The sequence below is a fragment of the Ahaetulla prasina genome, chromosome 3 (assembly GCF_028640845.1).
Source record: "Ahaetulla prasina isolate Xishuangbanna chromosome 3, ASM2864084v1, whole genome shotgun sequence".
NCBI classification, from domain to species: domain Eukaryota; kingdom Metazoa; phylum Chordata; class Lepidosauria; order Squamata; family Colubridae; genus Ahaetulla; species Ahaetulla prasina.
The window spans coordinates 121,244,907-121,265,740 of NC_080541.1; the positions used below are offsets into that span (position 1 = coordinate 121,244,907).

Consider the following 20,834-nt stretch of genomic DNA (forward strand, 5'->3'; position numbering starts at 1 on the left):
ATCTCCAGAACCCATTAATAAAATTAAAAACAAGAGAAACTGATTTCCGTGCTAGATTGTCATCACCCAGGTCAACAAGGATTGTGCTGGCCATTATGGCTCCATTATGGAGTCCAGTGTCAAGTGTACTAGAGGATTTTGTCCACTCTTCTAGGGAAGTAGGATATGGGAATGTAATGCAGTTGGATGGCAAAAGAAAAAACAACAACCCAGAGAGAACTAGGAATAACAGTTCATCATAGAATGTTATTACATTTCAAAATTAACTATTAATTATTCCAAAAGTGAATGGTTGAAATGTGGAAGCAGTGATTCCTGAATTCAAATACAACTGAACAAAAGCAATGGATTAATGCGATTAGTTGTTCATTAAGTGATCATTTCTTTAAAAGAAGTCGAACTCGGAGGAACTGAGTACATAAAAAAGAAAATTTTTGTGGAACTTACAGAAAATCAAAGAGCAGCAAATTTATTCTCTGAAGGCATGATAGAAAATACAGTTGAAGAAAATTTAGAAGAATACTTTGACCAAGAAGTACAATAAATAATTGAAATTGGAAGGATTTTACTTAACTGATTGGCAGAATGAATTGGCAAGAATAATAAAAATTCAAACGAAAGGATTAGAAAGGATATGATTTTCACATTGAATGTAAATAAAAAGGAATGATTTCACTTTATTTTGCAAGATGATAGTAAGCAAAATGATTCAAGCATAAAATATGACAGAGAAAAATAAACTGATTATTATTCCAGAATTCCATAAACTGGGATATTTAGTAAAGGAAATTAAAAAGGAAAATCTGACTTGAACAAAAAATAAAGAAAAAGAAAACAAAACTTCAGAAGATTCAAGTCACTTTGGGACTTCCAGTTGATGTCACTGTGGGAACAGCTGAAAAATAGCGGAGCTCCACTGGACTCTATGAAATACAGCCAGCAACTGCTTGCCAGGAGACCCTATGGGATCAAGCTGCCCTGAAGGGGTGGTGAAAAAAAGGAGAGGTGCTTCATCGATCATGAGGAAACTGCAATTTCCTTGTTGATCCGAAGAAAGCTCTCCTGAACAGCAGCAGGGACAATGGCCATTTTGGTTTGTCACAAACTGGGACAACTGAGATACTAGATCTTGTGCTGGAGCAGTGCATGGACAAAGCAGTGAAAGTGGGTGTGATAACTTCCAATTTCTACCCCAAATTTAATTTAACCCAAATTAAAAAATACAAAAACCAATCTCCAAATAATAAGAAAGCGGTGATTTGATTTATGGGGAAGATTTAAAGACTAAAAATCAAAGAGAAAAACTAAAGATTAAAGATTCAGATGCAAAAGAAATAATTAAAGGATGTTTTAAAACATAGAAAACCTGAAAAAGCTGAATAACATTGTGAAAAGTGATTATTGGGAGAAATTGCTTTTCTAAACTCTATTTTTAACACCTCCCCCAATGGTTGGTAGCCAGCTGTTTTGACTTTTCCATTTCCTTGAATGCTGAAATTGGGAGCAGGGGAGCCATCTACTGGAGGATGAAGATTACTGCAACACAGGAAATCTGAGTGAAAATGATGAAAGGAGAGAACGCAAACACCTGGAAGGCTATTTGACCTTGACTTTATCTTATTAGGCAACTTGGAGGCTTGGAAATATTTACTGAGGTGTTTGAAGATTTTTTAAAGCAATTGAACTATATATACCAAAACTTTATTGAACTGTTCATTGAAAGGTGGATTTGAAAGATCTGAGAAAACCTGTTGGGCCAAACTGGATTTGATTTACTAACATCATTTGATAGATCATCCTACGAGGCAAAAGAAGAAAAGTGATAGAAAGGGGGATTGGGGAGGAAAGGGGAAAAAAAAGAATGTAAGAATAAAAGACAAATAAGACTTTGAAATTTGGACAATTGGGAAGGTGTAAACTGGAAACTATAAAGACTGTAAAATATAAATTTATAGCATTTAAGGACTAGAAAGCTAGGGGACTTGGAGGAATAATTCAGGGATTGATAAATTTTATTAATAATTGATTTTTTTGGAGTTTTTAGATATTGGGATACTAGAATATTAAAGATACATTGAGTAATTTTTAATTTATTAATTTGGTACAAAACGACTCAGCAGGAGACAATAAAGTTCTATGAAGAAATATTAATGATGGCTAAAAGCTTTTAGGAAAGTGTGACAAAGAATCATAAGGAGATGATGGGATTGTCCAAAGATAAAGAAGTGAGTGTAGAGGACCCTCAACAAATGGTGGGAAAAGATGAAAAACATATTCAGAAGACAGATGAGAAATCAGAAGGAGTGGTGGAGGAAACAAATCAAAATGAGGCAAGAAAACAAAAACAATGAAAAGACAATAACAATAAATACTAAGAATCCAATATATAATTCCTTAAGAGCTTACAATAGCACAGAGGGGAAAAAAGGAAGACTTCCCAAAAATAATGAAAGGGTTATGGATGGGCATCCAAATGATGCAGCAGAAGGAGATAAGGGGTAAGGCAGAGAGAATATTTAGTCTATGTAAAAATGTTAGACAGAAATATAGGATCCTAAGAGAGAAATATAAGAGAATCACCAAAAAGTCAATAAATGAAATTCAAAAAAGGCTGAGAGATGACAGATAGAGACATAATATCATGTAATCCTGGGATGATATTAAAACTAATAGAAACAAATAGAAAGTATAAATTGGGAAAATAGTAACACCTATATAGATATATAATAGAATTTATTATCTCCACAAATATACTAAGGTTAGGAGGTGGAAGACTGTGATTAGGTATATTTAAATGTATTATTATGATTAAAAAGTAAATTGGAATTTATACCATTTAAGGATTACAAATTCAGGGGACTTAGAGATATTATCCCAGGACCAATTAAATTTTATTAATAATTGGTTTTATTGGTGTTTATAGAAAACTGAGATATTGGAAATTTGGTGGAATTTGAGTAATACTTAAAATATTAAAATATTGGTGACCTAACAGGTCAATAAACATATTGTATGAAGAAATGTAATTGATGTCTAAATATATTTTTGGAGAAAGTGATAAAGAATCATAAAGAGAGAATAGTACTGTTTAAAGATAAAGAGGTGAATATGGAAGAACCCCAAGTGGGGAAAAAATAAGTGCAAATTGGGAAAATAGTATTATACATATTGATACATAATGAATATATTATAATTATAATGCACATATTAAGGTTAGAAGTTGGAAGATAAAAACTATGTATATGTAATTGTATTATTGTTAGCACTGTGTAAAAAATGTATTGATCCAGTCATTACACTGTCCACAAAATACTTTGGTTGTTAAAGGAAAACTGCAAATAAAACATATACAAAAAAAAGATTTAAGTCACTTGAAGAATTTGAAATAGTGCAGCCTTAAAAAAATAAACCATAATCCTGTAGAGCAGTATAATATTGGTCTTGAGGCCATTGTAAAAGTTTCAGAAGTGAAGAAACGAATTATGGCAATAGCCCAGAAAAGTGAGCACTATAAAACAGAATTAAACAGTGCAAACAAAATGTTTTATTTTAAACAATATTTATTTATTTTTTAAAATCTTGATAGTGATTGGGCAAAAATTTGAAATAACTACAAGTTATTGTAGTTATTTACAACAAGTAAACTACAATATTATAACTACAAATTTATTTTAACTACAAATAAATACAAGTTATTTAACTACAAGACCTGGATCAAGGAAAACTATTTTGTTTAGAAAGGTTTCATGGGAAAATAAAACAAAATATAATAATAAGGCAGAATGAATAATAAAAAATGAAGAACATATTTGAAGGAAAACAAATGAAAGATGTCATTATACAATTGAATTCTTTAATTGCAAACTAAAAGAATAAATATCCAGAGTGAACCCAGGGAGGGATAAATACAGTTTTGGGATTAAATACCTTGCAAACCTACATTCCAGACTAGCAATATAGCTAAATAAGCTTCTGTAAACTGTAAAGAATGAAGAATAGATGACAGTGAGAAGAATCTTTCTAATGTGAGAAAAACTAAAGTGAAAGGCACTAATCCTGACTACTACAGGCCTATCACTGGCTTACACGAGATTGAAGTTGCGCTTTATCTTTTTAGCAAAATGGAACTTTTAAAAATTCACAAGGCACGCAAGACCAGAGATTAATTGACAAGATGATTAATTAAAAACTTAAAAGAGAAGTTTTTTATTGCTTGGTTAGGCTATGAAAAAGTACTTAGCTCACTTCCATGTAGGTGGACTAGAAAATGCCTAGAAATTTTTGGGATTAGTAAAACATTAAAGTGTTGATGAATGCATGAAATAAATCTGATAGCCAACAGTGAAGTTTACTGGCAAAATTGAATAATTGATAATGTACCATTAACTCAGTGTCAGTTCTTAGCAACTACATAGTTGGACCCCAGTTTAGCCTTTCAAGGTCTCCCTGTGGTACACATACTGCCACTGAAATCAATTCCATTCATCTTGCTGCTGGTTCTTTTCTTTTTATTTACACCTTTCCCAGTATTGCGGTGCACATCTCAAGGAAATATGTTTTCTTTTAATATGACCACTATGGTCATTTGTGACTCAAATGAGAACTCTGGATTGATTTGTTCCATGATCCATTTGTTTCTTTTCTTGGGTATTTGTTGCATAAGTCTTCTCCAACACCAATGTTCTTTCTATCCTACTTCTTCAAGTTCAATTTTTGCTTTCCATAAAATGGGACAAAAAAACCCCCCTTGGCTTGTATAATTCTGACCTCTGTAGGTATTCATAGGTTGTGGCATCTGAAATTTTTTCCCAAGGCCTTCAGACACTCACCTTTCAATCAGCATAATGGTTGAATAAAAAAGGAAAAAATATACAGTCTTGTCTCACTTCTTTGCCAACCTGGGGGCAGTCTCTTTCATCATGTTGCATCCAGACACAATTAATTAAAATTAGGAGAATGTTCCCATCACTATCACATTAACTTTAGCAATAATGCCATCCTCACATTTAAGCAACTCTTAAACAAGAGCCAAAAATAATTCATGAATGGATGACCTAAAGTTATTTGAAAATCAAAAGAATAACTTGGATCTCTACTGGAGACAGTCCATATATTTAGGGAGGATATAGGAATGCACTTTTGTCTATACAAAGGTGCAGCTTTGAAGATTGAAGGAGGCAAAATGGTTAAAGAAGACTGATTACAGCTAATGAATGCAAATGCCATGGAACAATTGACACCAGAAGAAGGTTTATTGAGGATTAATGGGAAACTTCCGACTTACTACATGGGCAAGTTAAAAAGAATACCAATTTTGATTATATTAAACAAATTTTAAAAATTGAAAACAAAATTAAGCGTGGGGAATATAATTAAAGCCATAAACACTTGAGGTATTCCTGCTATTCAGTATGGTGTGAGTATAATTGATTGGGCTCAAGCTGAATTAGGCATACTTGATTAAAAAACACACACCAAGAAAATTAATGACCATGCCTTCCACACAGGAGGTGAAATTGGTAGGTTCTAATTCGCCAGAAGTAAAAGTGAGAGAGAATTACTCCAAGTCGAGCATACAAAGGTAGAAGAGAAATACGGCCTGAATGATTATAATAGGCACACACAAAAAAAGCACTGCTGGTAGAAGTTCATAAAATCTAATTAATGCCTGGAAATGTAAACCTCTTCATACTCAATATGGTATTGAAAGAAAATAAAACCAAAATTTGACTTGGCAGTGGCTGAAACCTTTAAAAAGAAATTGAACAATAATCATGGCAACTCAAAAACACATTATGCAAGCATTAATGCCAAAATGGAACATATTTCAAATGATAACAAATACTAACTACGTAAGATCAAAGAATACCTTATTAGTGGCTTAGCAAAACTAAGCCAAATTGAGTATATAATCTATGGATAGAGTTGCAAAAATTTGGCACTGGAATTTATGTAAAACAAAAGCTATGGGATCATAAATGTCAAAAAGCCTTAGAAAATCAAGACAGGATTGTGTGAATTTGAAAATACGGACCAGTACATTCTATTATTATTATTATTATTATTATTATTATTATTATTATTATTATTATTATTATTATTATTATTATTATTATTATTATTATTATTATTATTATGAAGAAGAAGAAGAAGAAGAAGAAGAAGAAGAAGAAGAAGAAGAAGAAGAAGAAGAAGAAGAAATGTTCTATAGATGTAGTAATCCAAGGAGATAGTTGAACAAATTTGAAAAGCAAATGGAAAAAGTAGCAAAATATTATGATTTGCAGTGAATGATTTTGGAAGGAAATTGCAGTGCATAAATTGCAGTGAATGACTTTGGAAGGAAAAAAAATATCTAACACCAATGTAATTGCATTGTTGGAGCCATATGAAAGAATTCACCAAATATGTGAAGGTTTGAAATTTGTAAGACTTAATAGTATTGACTTTGCCAAAACAAACAAACAAACAAACAAAAACCCTTGCTGGGAACTTTCTACTTAGTATGACAATACTTCTATGATTTCTAGGCTCTTGGTAAAACCTAACCATTGGAAGAACCCAGTCTAATGATATTCATTGGATTAATAGAGGATGATGACGACGATGACATCAACGACATACCCCAAAGGAATACAATATTCAATGGACTTGCTGGGCAGATAGGATACTTAAAAACATTCTGTAAATTAGTTTATGTTTCTATTTTTTTTTTCATTTTAGAACAAATGTCCCTAAAACAATGTGTATGATAGATTCACTGTTCCTCCTTGTTTATTGTCAGTTATGTAAACTTAGTGACTCATAAAGTAGTTTGGCTAATTTAAAGTTCCCTCCTTATTCCATGCCATATAACCTTGATTTCATTAGTAGATGGTTGTTGTGTGCTATTCTATTCTTTTAAAAGATCCTTCCTTCCTTCCTTCCTTCCTTCCTTCCTTCCTTCCTTCCTTCCTTCCTTCCTTCCTTCCTTCCTTCCTTCCTTCCTTCCTTCCTTCCTTCCCCAATGGTGGCTTTTTTACCTACTCTGCTGTTTCCCAACAGTAACAATCTCACAGCCAAATCAAAAGAACATATCCATTCTTCAACCTTCAGTATCTTTGCTGTTAATTTAGATGTTTTCCATGCTCCTGTTTATTTATTTAAACTTCTGTTGTTTGATTTCTAAAGGTCATTTATAGATGCATATTCTGTTAAAATATTTTTTTTAAATGTCACTAACTTGTGTGGTAACTCTGCAGTTATGATTTTTAGTACAAGCTCATGTTAAGAGGGATCAGATGTTTGGGTTTACAGACACAGTGATCACTTTTGCAATTATGGAGGAGATACATTGAACTGCTATGTGTAGGGGCAAGAACCAATTCAGGGAATTGGTCAGCACATGCAGATAGAAGAATAGGTGTTTGAAATGGACTAGATTAAAGTCTGCCCATCTAATTAGACTTACGTTTTATTGAAACTTGTACAACCTACAAACAGAGGTTCACTTGAATGTGCCTTCATACTTAACCAACCCACAGAACTTATATGTACCCGAGGATCTGGGGCAAGATAAGCTCCAATTTGTCATGCTTGTTTTCTACGTGTAACAGATACATGTGTGGATTCCCCCCCCTCCCCCTTGGTATTATGAAGGAAGACAGGTCGGGGACCATGATAGAAAAGATAGACATCTATGTTAAGATTTTTATTATTTATAGTATGGGATTTTTTTTTTTTAGAAAAACACAAAATGTAGGCTTTTTGTGACTGAGGCTGGAACTGCCATGGGCTGAAAGAAGTCTGGAGAGACTTGACTGAGAAAAGTACATGGGAAAGATGTGTTAAGATAAATACACATCCCGAAAGCTGGTTCAGATAAACTCTTAACTCCTATTTCCACTTGCTGATCTTTCTTAAAGAAAATAAACAAACAGCTACATTTGGGTTCCAGAGATTATTCTGAAGGGTGAACAATATTCCCCAACAAAGGAGGACAATGTTTGTCTTTTGGTGATCATGCTGTAACTATATAGTTGGAAGTAATTATATAAAGAATTTGCCTTCTTAAGTCTTGCCTTCGTGTCCTCCTAGTTATAGCCTTGGCTACTCCTTTTTTTTCTGCCATATTTTGCCCGTCTGGTATTAAAGTAGACCTCTCTGTTCTCCTGACAGTTTTTGTCATGGGTATCCTCTGGCATCCTTCACTGACCATTTAGTTGCTGAGATCAAGAGATGGGATCACTCCAACCCCTACTAATCACTATAGGCTGCTGTGAGCATAGCCCTACTTCTATAGTTGCTTAGCACTGCTGTCTATGGCCAGTTTGGTTCCAGTTACAACATCCTGTAATGCAGTGGTTCTCAACCTTTATAGTGCTGTGACCCCTTTAATACAATTCCCCACGATGTGGCGACCCCAACCGTAAAATTATTTTCGTTTTGAATTTATCGCGCCTGAAGCCGTATTGGCTAGCGATCTGAACTGCTTGCGATTGCCTTGAGGACGGAGGCATTAAAGCGGAGACTCCTCCCCTATTAAGTTTATCGCGCCTGAAGCCAGATTAGGCTAGCGATTGGGAGTGATTGCAGCTGGCCTGAGAGGGAGACATCAGAGCAAAGATTTCTCTCTTTTTTAATTCATCGTGCCTGAAGCTGAATTTGGCTAGCGATTTGAAGAGCCTGCAGCTGGCTTGTGGAGTCAACCATTGGAACACGATTCTTCGACTCGCAAGTATACTTCCCATATTTCCGATGGTCTTAGGCAACCCATGGCAAATTGTCATTTGACCCCCAATGGGGTCCCAACCCATAGGTTGAGAACCGCTGCTGTAATGTCGTATTGGCACTTTCTATAGTGCTGGCCAGGTCTTTCAGTGGCTCCTTGTAAATATGGTTTGGTGCTTATCTGCAAGAGTGCTGAACCTCTTTTATAGCATGGGTGGAGTGGTCTCTTGGATGAAAATTAGTCCTGTGCCACACAGAAGATCAATATAGAGTGGGAAACAGATTTCTGCTAGCTATGGTCACTACTGGATATATTACAGACTTTCCCCTTTGTATCTACAAAAAAAGAGATTTAAAGTGATTGTGTATTTTACAGTTTTTGCTACTTTTATTATTTTTGAGGACTTGCACATGTGCTACACTTGTTGCTTTGCCCTTTGGGGACTAATATATTGCAGTTGCGGTTCTTGTAGCCATGTGTGCAACACTCTACTACAGTAACTCATGTAGCCTCTGGTGGCAGTGGGGATGGCTGTGTAATTCTGCCCTGTGTAATTCTGCCCACTCCATTCTGGATTTGGTTACATGCTGTTATTATATGTGGATCAATTCCAGTTGTGTGTTCTCTGTGCCCAACTACCACCTAGTTTTCAGTGCCTGCCATGATGCCAGAAGTGTACTTATTGGCCATTTGCTGCCAGTGCTTCCTCTCCTTTACAGCATTAAATAAAGATGGATCTCACTCATTGGATCTCATTCATTAATGTTCCTCTCTCCTCCACTCTGTGCAACCCCTTTTGCTTTTTATGCATCAGCTGGGCTATTTTTGAACATGGGTTAGGGCTCTTTCAGAAGAGTGCTAGACTCATGTTCAGAAATACCCTGAAGGACAGAGGAGGGTGTTATGAGGAACACCGGGAAAACACCTGTCTGCTTTACCCCATTCCCCACTCCTTAGCACCAACCATTTGCTAGGCAGAGAACTTGACTGATGGCTCAATGTACTGTTTTAGGCATCCATCTAAAATTGCCCCACTCCATTCCATCCTTTCTAGGAAGATTATTTGGTGATGACACTGGGTGGGAAGGGAAACAAAGCCAGGGTATCCCTTTCCTTAACTTAGCCTCTAATAAATAAGGCAAAACAATATGGAGGGAGAACAGTCTAGAAGTGAGGACTTTGCTTCCAAATAGAGTTCAGAGTGTGTATGTCTGCAACATTCATATCTATCTAATTTGTAAATGTGAAGATTACTGTTTTAGGAATTATATATGCTTATTTATGTGTATGTATATATGTATGTTTGTGTATGTGTATATGCGTATGTTTGTTTGAATATGTATGTGTATATGGGGCTGTATGGATATCCTTGTTGCCTGCTTAGTGCAAGATGGGATCGACACGAGTTGAAATAAATAGCTATATTTTGTCTTCTCTTCCTGGCAGATGGCTGTATGCTGACTCAATAGGCATCATTGTGAAAATTCTGCTTCAATCATAAAGCTGCATGGGTCCAAATAACTTTAAAAATAGCTCTTTGAGCTCCTCCCACTCAGTACCCTCCAATAAAGCAGGTTGGCATATAAAAGAAAGCATCTATAACAGGGCTGAACTGGGTCAACAGATCTAGATTGCAAATCGGGATGGCAAAAAAAGGATGGAGAGAAAATGCTAACTCTTTCTGTCATCTAGTGGTCACTTGGATTTTTGTTGCTCAGATCTAGTGGCCATAACCAACAGCAGAAATTGGGTTAAGACAAAGACCTTAAATGAAGCCATTGACTAATAATTTCAAGAAGGAATGGAATGAAAACCCAAAGAAGTGGGCTGGGCAGGAGCCCAATAGGTTCCTAGGAATTATAGCAAGCATTATGGTTGTTCTTTTATCAAAGTTAGTCAGCCCTCTGGGGTATCATGGTGTTCCTCAGCCCTCAGCATGGAGCAGGCTTCTATCTCAGTTTTACTTTTGTTCTTTTCATATTATAAAATGCAAATGCATGACAGAAAAGGACTGCATGTCCAAAAGGATTCCTGCCATTTCACAGTTGTACTGATCGGCGTTTCCTCCCCAGGGAGTTGCGATGGTTATACGGCCGCATTTTCATTTCCACAAAAGGTATGGAGAACTCATGTCCTTTCCAATGGTACCAGTTAATACCCTGAAGGCCAAAGAGAGGAAAAGGGATCAATATGCTTGGAACCATTTGCACAGCACCTCTTTCTAGTTATTAGATGCAAATATATCACACTCTTTCAAGCCAAAATGTCCCAATAATTTGAGTGGGAATGGTTTATAATAATGACAAAACTTTTATCAAATTTGACTAGCTATCCTTACCCTTATGGCTGTGGTATCACCACTTACGTAGTACCAAACATTTGGACATAAATATTGTGAATAATGAGGTTTTAAACAAAAGACCACTTCGGGATGCAGATAAAGAGATTATATTTTCATTTATTGTATATAATCTCTCAGTGTGTAGAAAATAAGGATAGCCTTGAGGTGGATAAGAAATAATTGGGGCTTGATATTTTAGTTGTTATTACCACTCCAGAATGCATATAATTTTATTATTTTGTAAGAACCGAAATTAAGTAAGCAAAACAAGATATAAACATTCTATCCATAACCACATTCAATCTTAAAACACTAAGCTTTTGAATTTTTTTCTCCATATAAATCTCCTCAACATGCAGACTACTGGTGCATTTAAAACAGGGAGACTTTTTTTTCCTGCTGTGTTTAATTCTCTACAAGGGATATCCTTTTATGGCAAAAAGGATTTGAATATTCAAATTTATATTTTATCTGGACTCTGGTTTAATGTAGTGCAGAATTCTAACTCTTCCAAACTGTTGCCTTGTTCTTGTTTTTTAAATATAATATTTTCTGTTTTATTTTAAAATAGTTTCCTAAAGCTCTAAATATAAAACCTTATGTAATTTTTAGGGAATAAGTATAACAACAATAGTATTAGTAACAAATCCCAGGCTTGGGGAAAAGATAAACCCTGACCATACTGGGATTTGAGCTTTATGCCATGTTGCTTTCAAACTGTAAGTAACCTATAAAAGTATACTTTGCTGCAGTGGCGCCATCAGTAGATATTTGGGCTGAAAGAAAATTATGTAGACTGGGATGAGATCCAGATGAGTCTCTCTTCCCCATAGATATTATCTGCTACTATTGCTGCTGTTGTTTTTAAAAAAGCTTTTGGCATTTGGTGAAAATGTAAACTGCCATTTGTTCTTAGTTATGTGGGATTCTTGGTGATCTCTGAGCTTGTTTTCTTGCTGATGTTTCATTACTCAAACTAGGTAACACAATCAGTGCTACTAGTGAATTTGATCCCTGAAATTAATCATATCTATATGACAAATTGTCTGACTTCTCACTCACTCTTATACCCTTTCCAGAAGAATAGGCTCTTTCTTGCAAACAGTACGGTATTGATCCTGCTCTTACCTGGCTGTGTCGGGATTCGCCATATTTACCATTGAGGTTAGTTCGATGACAGTTTTTATACCACCAAGCCCCTTTGTATGACATAGCACAGTTTGTAACGGCAACATCATTGTCCCTGTCTTTGGTGGAAAATGGACGTCCCTGATGATAGCTGAGTGAATCCCCTGAAAAATAAGGCATTACCTTAACTTTTTCCATCTTTCTTTTTAAAAGACAACTAAAGATTGATATATTCATGCTGGTTTCCGGACAATTACAATAATATCCAAGAACTATAAGAAAGCTCTGATTCCAGAGCTAAGAATTTAAATGTCTTCACTGGACCTGTTTTGTTTCATGCGCTCAGGTGACCATCATCCAACCATGTTTGCTAAGTGATGTACTTATATGTTTGAATCATACAATAATAATTACAGCTAATATTTTTTTATCATATAAGTCTTAAGATGACTAGAGATTGACTCTAATATTTTGAAGGATCATTAGAAATGACTGCCAAGTTTTACAAAAATTTACATCAAAGAAGACAAAATGGAGCTTCTTAAATCTCCTGGGACTCTATACCTTTCTTATCCTTCTGTGTGACAACTATTTCTATGCTAAATAGTTTTTCTGCCTCTTGGCAGCTGAAATAAGATTGTTATATGGCTCAAGTATTGTACTATGATGAACAGATTATCAGCCCATATAAACAGTATAAAGGCTCTTTATGCTGAATTGAACCGAATTAAACAGTGGCAACATCAGGATCTTAAGAATGAACTGTTGCATGTAAATGGGTTGTACTGTAAACAGATAGCACGTGGCTATTTATTTTTGTAGGAAGAGTTGGTGGCTACATCCTCCAGAACACACCTTGCGCCAATATGTATGCATATTGTATGCTGGTTTTCAGGATCCTTAAAGACTGCACTGTTAAATGAGTAGCATTTTCAGCTTTTGAGACAATTGAGATACTCTAACAACTGATTAAACTTTTTAAAACTAAAAAAAACCCCTATAATTTGTTTTATAGAAATTGATTATGGAATCAATTTTATATGCAGATGTTAAAGGGTCTAGGTCAATGTGCTGCATCTGACTCACCCTGGCTATCTGGCCCCGGCCAACTCATCCTGGGACAACTCACTGCAGGACAATTCAATACGGGACAACTCAAGAGAGGGACAAGAGAATTGCAGCAGGCCTTGCTGCAAAAGGCTTTAAGTTTGAATATTCTCAAATTAGAAGTCCTTGAGGCTGAGGTGAGCCAGAGTCTGGAGTCCCAGAAGCCCATTGGCCAAGCCTGATGCAAGCATGGCACACCTGGGTATGCCCTGCACGGATCCAGGTTGAAAGTGTGGTGCATCTGTGAGAGAAGGCCTGCCAAGATTGCCATTTCTTCCAGGTACTGGTCCTGCAGCTCCGGCTTTGTCAAATGCTCAGGGTTGGAAGGAGAAGCATTGGGTTTGGGGCTCTTGGTGGCTTCATTTTAAAAGGGGTGCAAATTTCTCTAGGGATATTTACTCAGCCAGAAAGAATTCCTAACTGGTCCAGTGGCATTTTCCTGCCCAGTCAATGAAGGATTCCTTGGGGATTCCTGGGATTCCCATTTGCTCCCAGTCCGCCATAAGGAATTGAAAGCAGGAACAAAAAAGGGCTGGCAGCAGCATCCTTCAGGATGAGCACCAATGCATCTCCTTTTCCTCTCCCCAATGCCTCCCTTCTCCTCTCTCTCAGTCTCAACTCCAAATCTGCCCTTTCCCTTTCCTCCCAAGCCTGTTTTTGTAGCGAAGAGCAACAAAGATGATTAGGGGATTGAAGGCTAAAACACACGAAGAACAGTTGCAGGAATTGGGTATGGCTAGTCTAGAGAAAAGAAGGACTCAGGGTGACATGATAGCAGTGTTCCAATAACTAAGGGGCTGCCACAAAGGGGCGGGGGGTGTCAACCTATTCTCCAAAGCACCTGAAGGGAGGACGAGAAGCGATGGATGGAAACTAAAACCTAAAACCAAGGAGAAATTTCCTGATAGTTAGAACAATTAATCAGTGGAACAATTTGCCTCCAGAAGTTGTCGGTGCTTCAAACATTAAAGATTTTAAAAAGAAGATTGGACAATCATTTGTCTGAAATAGTATAGGGTTTCCTGCTTGAGTAGGGGATTGGACTAGAAGACTTCCAAAGTCCATACCAACTCTGTTATTCTGTTATTCTGAAGGGGAGAATAATTGGGAGTGATGGCAAGGAAGTGGTTCTAAGGGTGAAAGCACATAGATTAGTTCCATCTTCTCTCCCCCAGCCTTCATTTTCCCTGCTCCATGAGAAGAAGTTCTGTTGAGATAGTCTGGGATGGGAGGACTAATTCTTAAAAGCATACCAGCAGTGCCATTATATTCCCCTATCCGGAGCTTGTAGAGACTCCTGGCATCACCAATGGAAAACTTGTCGTAATAGGCGTAAGTTGTTTCTTGACCATCTCTCATATCTATCCGCAGTTCATAGCGCCCTTGTGATGTGATCTTGTGCATATTATCTAGCCCTGGAGAGAACATAAACAGAGATTTTATAAGAACTTGTATCTAGAAATCTGTAAACAATGAATAATGGAATCCATATTTCAGATGGCATGGAATTTGGATTGAGAGTAGAATGGATATATACCCTAGGCCTATGTGTAAAAAAGAAATCTCTCCACTGTCCAGGTACACTTCCAATTTTGGTGATTATGACCATGTGATGGAAGGTTCTAGATAATGACCTCAGAAATTACCCCTCCCCTTTGAAACATCCTCAAATGTAGTCTTGGCTTTTCAATGCAGTTATTTCTGTCTATTTGGCTATATTTGACCCATTTATTATATTGTATTCGGGAAAGAATTTATAAAAATAAAAACCAATAAAATGTAAACATATTTCATTGGTTGTGATAAAGATAGTAGTTTCCTTTGAAAGATCCAAATAAGTCTCTACAATATTTTTATAGAAGGTTACTATGCTGGGTATCTGTTTTGGAAACCTTCTCTCCCGAAGCCAACTTGATGAACTTGCTGTATGGGTGTGAAAGCTGCATTTACAATAGAATGACTATTAAAAACAACAACAACAACAACACTGATCCATTGGCCTAGCTTTTTGAGGAAGGGATAGTTTATTTTTTTATCCAGAAACCTTTCATGATGGCTATAGAAGGCTCTTTATGCTGAATGTCAAGCTGTTTTCACCCGACTACCTTTGGTATCCTCCTCTTATATGGGGAATGGATCAGCATGCACATCCATGAATTTTCCAAGATCATTAAATCCTCAAGGTGCAGGGACTATTTAATGAATATGATCACACTTATCGTGAACCATTTTATTCCAATAATCCGTTTTGTATGTTTCCCTCACTAAAATTCATGACTATGCTGAAAAATTTTCTAGTGATTCTCACATCCTGCCCCTTAAAGGAATAGACAGAGGCTATTAATCTCTCTCCCAATGTTTTCCCTCTAAAATGGATTTCCAGATGTTTTTTTTCTGGGAATGGGTGAGATATGGTGAGGGAGATGTCAAGGAGCCATGTGTTTTAATTTTCTAGGGAGAAACAAAAAAATCTGACAGCACGTTAAAGAGCAAAACCCTGCTACCTCAATGAAACGAAGAAACACAATCAGCAGAATCTCTTTTCTGCTATTCTAGGCATAGAAACGGAATAGTTCGACTCCTTAATAATTTCCTTCTACAGGTCTAAAGGAGACAATGAAGTGAAAAATAAAGTTCATTTTTTTACCAAAATGCCCATTCAGAATACAGTAGTCATAAATTAAAAAATATGGTTGTTGGTAAAAAGGAGAGTTAGGGCTACCTTTCATGATTAAATAAGTTTGCCAAACTGGATCTTTGTTTTATGGATGAGGAATAGTCTTAAATTCTCCTCTGCAGATACAGGCATGTGTATTAGTCTAAATTGAAACTGAATATTTTTGTACAATAGATGGCAGCATCTACTTGGTCTTGGTTGTTTCTAAGGCAGTGTTGAGCCTGGTTAAGACATGAAAAGGAAATCACTAGGAAATCCAAAGGCTGCAGGGTAGACTGGGAATTTGGGGAGGAGGGGAATGCTTGTGCATTACTGACCAAAAATTTATATAGTCATATTTGTGTAGCCACCTTGAGTCAAACTCAGTTTGAGAGACTCTTTACTTTTACAGAGTGCAGCTAGATTAAGGATTAGCATCTTCTCAAAACAGACTTTCTTGGGGTATGTTGTGTTTAATGTAGTACATAGCCTGTCACAGAAGAAAGGATTAATTTAATTATGCCCTATTGATATTTCCTAATAATAATAATAATAATAATAATAATAATAATAATAATAATAATAATAATAATAATAATAATAATAATAATATTTTAATTTATAGACCGCCCTTCTCCCGAGGGACTCAGGGCGGTGAATAATACACTAAAGTAGGGCTAGGAAGTATACTGTGTTTCCTATGCATTGCCGATTGGAAGGAATATAAACTTAATGCACAATAATTCCTTAGCATAGGCTTTTCTTTCAGCAGATACTATAATGCTGTGTGACTGCATTTAATATAATTAAAAATATATGTGCATAAGACAATGGTTCCATGTCACCAAGAATTTAACACATTCTATGGAAGCAAAAGGGAAATTTGGATTGCCACGTTACCTGAAAAATAAGGTAGAAGCCATTGTATGTGCTTTCATGGGTTTATCATTACCCTGTTTCCCCCAAAATAAGACATCCCCTGATAATAAGCCCAATCGGACTTTTGAACACATGGCAATAAGGCCAAGCGCTTATTTCAGGGTTCAAAAAAATATAAGACAGGATCTTATTTTTGGGGAAACATGGGTAATAACAATCAGAACAAACAACGAATAAAGCTGGCAAGCCAACCTAGACTATTTGTTGAGGCAAAGAGAACAATGATTAAAAAAGGCAACTGGGGGGAAGAGGAGACAGAGAGAAGATGTGTACATGTTTTCAGATGCTATGATGAGCAGATATCTAGTTTCTCCACAGACAGTGTAAGTGGCAAACAAAGTTAGTGATTTGTTACCCAGCCAGAACTCATCCTCCAGGTTTCCAAAGCCAATGCGATAGTCTGCCCATTTGCGAAAGAAATCAGTCAATCCATTCTGTCTTCTCTGGAAGACCTGCAAGGAAAGATCAAGGTGAAAGATACTGTAAGAAATGAGAAGACTTGCAATATGTCTTGCAGGAAAATGTGTGATTTTTCTAAGAGAAAACTTCAAAGGGAAAATGTTGATGAGTTTAAAATAGACAAGATATTTCAGGGAGTTTCTGAACTGGTTGTACTCTTTCCTTACATTCAGTGCAAAAATTTATTTACCAGATTTTTAAACCCCTGCAGTTTTTTTTTTACTCCAGACACTTTACATACCTAAAAACATCTACAATACAACAATACAAATGAAAACAGTAAAACCATAAAAACCATTACCATTGATTTAGTGGTGGGTTTCAAATTTTTTTACTACTGGTTCTGTGGGTGTGGCTTGGTGGGCGTGGCATGGCTTGGTGGGCATGGCTTGGTGGGAGTGGCAGGGGAAGGTTACAGCAAAATCCCCATTTCCTCCCAATCAGCTGGGACTTGGGAGGCAGAGAATAGATGGGGGTGGGGCCAGTCAGAATTTTTACTACCGGTTCTCCGAACTACTCAAAATTTCCGCTACTGGTCAGAACCTGCTGAAATCCACCTCTGCACTGATTTCAGTAAAAAAACAAACAAAACACTTCTGTGTGGAAAGATGGAAAGATTTGACATTACCCATTATGTAGGAATAAGCGGTGGAAGTGAGAGAACTTACTGAGATGGACAAATGCACTTCTTTAATTATTGATATTAATCAATAGCCTGGAAACCCCTTATGGACTTTTTGTGGAAGAAAGAAAATGATTTTGTAGCTTATGGGTTTGATTATTAAAAAGGCTATAGAAAGAAGGAAGTTAGGATAAAATCTTATGGGGAGAGGTTTGGTTAAATTTGTATGTACAATTGCTGAGAAGATGATTTAAGTCTCTCTCTCTCTCTCTCTCTCTCTCTCTCTCTCTCTCTCTCTCACACACACACACACACACACGTTATTTTTTTCTGTTTAAAATCTTTTAATAAAAACTATTTAAAAACACTTTAGTGAAGCTATATTAATTAATTACCCAAAAATCTTCTGGAACAGTTTGATTTTGAACAACATCTAGAAGATCTGCACAGTTGGGGCAAGCTGTCTTCCTGTGGTTTTGCCCCAAGAGAGAGGTATCTTTTCCTAACCTCAGCCATTCCAATGGTGGTAGAGGGAACTATGATCATTTTTTCCCATAGTTTGTATTAGACAGATTAATTCTGGTTAAATGAGGTGATCCTGAAGATACGAATATTCAATACTGAATGTTGATTATTATCTCTTTTTAATTTTTATTGCTATACCAGCAGTTCTATAAATATCTGAAATATGATTTCTTCCCCAACTCTTTCAGGAAATCAGGGATGATTTCTGACTGATAGGATATGTTGCTGGCAACTTCTCAAGGGAATCAATATGATGTGCTACTGTAGATGGAACTTAAACTATTTCTGCTCAGCTGTGAGAACAGCAAAAGCAAGATTTTTTTTTTATTTTAAGCCAATTGTGAAATTCACTCCAACCTCGAACATGAGCAGCTTTATCTGTGAAAGTTTGAATATGAAATTGAATAAGCAAGCTTTGAAGTGGATGGAGTAGGAATACATTTTTCTTCAAGAATTCATGCCGATTATGTAAGAAATTTTATGGCCTTACTTGGCTTTATAGTATGTGAGTGCTTTATTGTTACTTTTGCTACCTCTGATCTATCTTTTGAAGATTGCTAATGCACAGTATCGACTGCAATCTAATCCTGTTATGTGTGTTTGTGTTTATGTGTGAGTGTGTTTGTATGTGTGTAATCTCCTATCTCCTACATATGAAATGAAAATATCAGCAATAAGGCCTTTTGCCCATACCTTGATTAAAAATGAAACACATTTCCTTTTGAGATTAAATCATCTCACAGGTCTTCTGTAGCCTATCCTGGGTCCACTCATTCCCTCTAGCTTCAATATATCGAGCAGTGAACATGGAAATTTCACTGTTGATTAATTTCCTTGATAGAACCATGAATCAGTTGCAGCTTCACTCCCAAAAGGAGTTTCAGTGTAAAACCAATCACAAGGAACCTGATTGTAACTATTATTAACTTAGTCCTCAGGGCATGGGAAATAGAATATCTCAGAAAGACATTCTGATGTTTGATTCATATTTTTCGTTCCTGCTTTACATCCTTTATCTAAGAACTTTCATTCAGGTAAAATATACAGTAAGCACCTGTAAGATCCCCCCCCCATTTTTGCTTTCTAAAATAAGTTTGTTTTGAAGATCAGCCATTTAAAATGGGCCTCGATATAATTTTTTTCCACGCTAATAAACTCAGAGCCTCTGATGGACTAAAATGTTTTTTCATGATTTAAGATTCTTTCCCGAAAGCTCTGCTCTGCTACCTCTAATTTAAAAGTGAAGAGATGAAAGAATTTTGGGAAAAAAAATGAACAACAAAATAACAATAGTTATTTTGGCAAACTTTCAAAACATAAGTTGGTATTTGTAAAATGAAAAGTTGCACTACACAAAAGTTGTATCGTTTATATGCTGGACTTGATGCATTCATTTTCTTCTACCTCTGATAACTGAAATGGATAATATGTGGTATTGGTTATTCACTTACAATCCATCCACCGCCATCTGTAGTCATATCACAGTATACTTGCACTCTCTGGCTGAGATCCCCATTAAGGGAAATGGTGTAAATGCCACTCAGATTGTCGCCATTGATCAAATGCTGGGCACAGTCCTGAGGATTCATAAACACACGGCCTCCTGTAGATGAGGGCAATAACAGCAGAAGAGAGATTGCAGGATTGTTTACATATCGCACTACCAGGGATATCATTCATAATTAATTAAGATCAATGAAGTAAGTCACATCCTATGAGTTTACTTCAAAGAAAAGAAAATACGCTCCTTAATATGAATATCACTAGTATTTTTTGCTGATAATTAGGGATGTGATCTAAGGGTCACTTCTAATTTTACAACAAGAAATTATTCAGAACTATGGAGGAACTTGATCCATGGGAGGTTACAGATAATCCTTGATATACAACCATTCTTTAACTATCTGAAGGGACAACAGCACTGAAAAAAGTGAATGCAGTTTGTGCACAGAAAACTGGGTATCAAACAAGCTCAGACTGTTTTTGAGGTAACAACGATGTTTGAATGAGTTGCTCTGCCATTTGCTCTGAATTTGCTCTGAATAGCAAAAGACATGAGCCATGATAACTCTGGCTGTACGATCTTAGACAAGTACTCTTTTGCCACCTTAGCAGTTGTTTTGCCATGAGTCCTGGCAATCAGCAATGTAAATGAGAATTGTTGAGAGGGATGCCTGTGCAACCTTTCTTTGAGAAGGTTAGCTAGAATTGCTGTACAAAGGGCAGTTCTGGAGATAACCATTGAAGATACCCCGCTTTCTTTCAAATAGGGACCCTTTTCCCATTTAGACTCCATCTAGTGCATGATACTCTGAGGTGTACCTTGGAAGAGAACTGTTCTCTGCTA

At 36.3% G+C, this 20,834-nt stretch overlaps 1 protein-coding gene across 1 annotated transcript in view; it reads right to left on the reverse strand.

The window, feature by feature from the left end:
• Nucleotides 1–10,749: 10,749 nt before the first annotated feature.
• Nucleotides 10,750–20,834, reverse strand: part of TNR (tenascin R) — a 207,845-nt gene continuing 197,760 nt past the window's right edge. Inside the window, exons 18-22 of the mRNA XM_058178365.1 lie at nt 19,939–20,090; nt 17,237–17,333; nt 14,540–14,701; nt 12,180–12,343; nt 10,750–10,869 (exon numbers count right to left, since the gene is read on the reverse strand). Of these exons, the coding sequence (XP_058034348.1) occupies nt 10,750–10,869; nt 12,180–12,343; nt 14,540–14,701; nt 17,237–17,333; nt 19,939–20,090 (695 nt within the window). The remainder of the gene's footprint in view (nt 10,870–12,179; nt 12,344–14,539; nt 14,702–17,236; nt 17,334–19,938; nt 20,091–20,834) is intronic.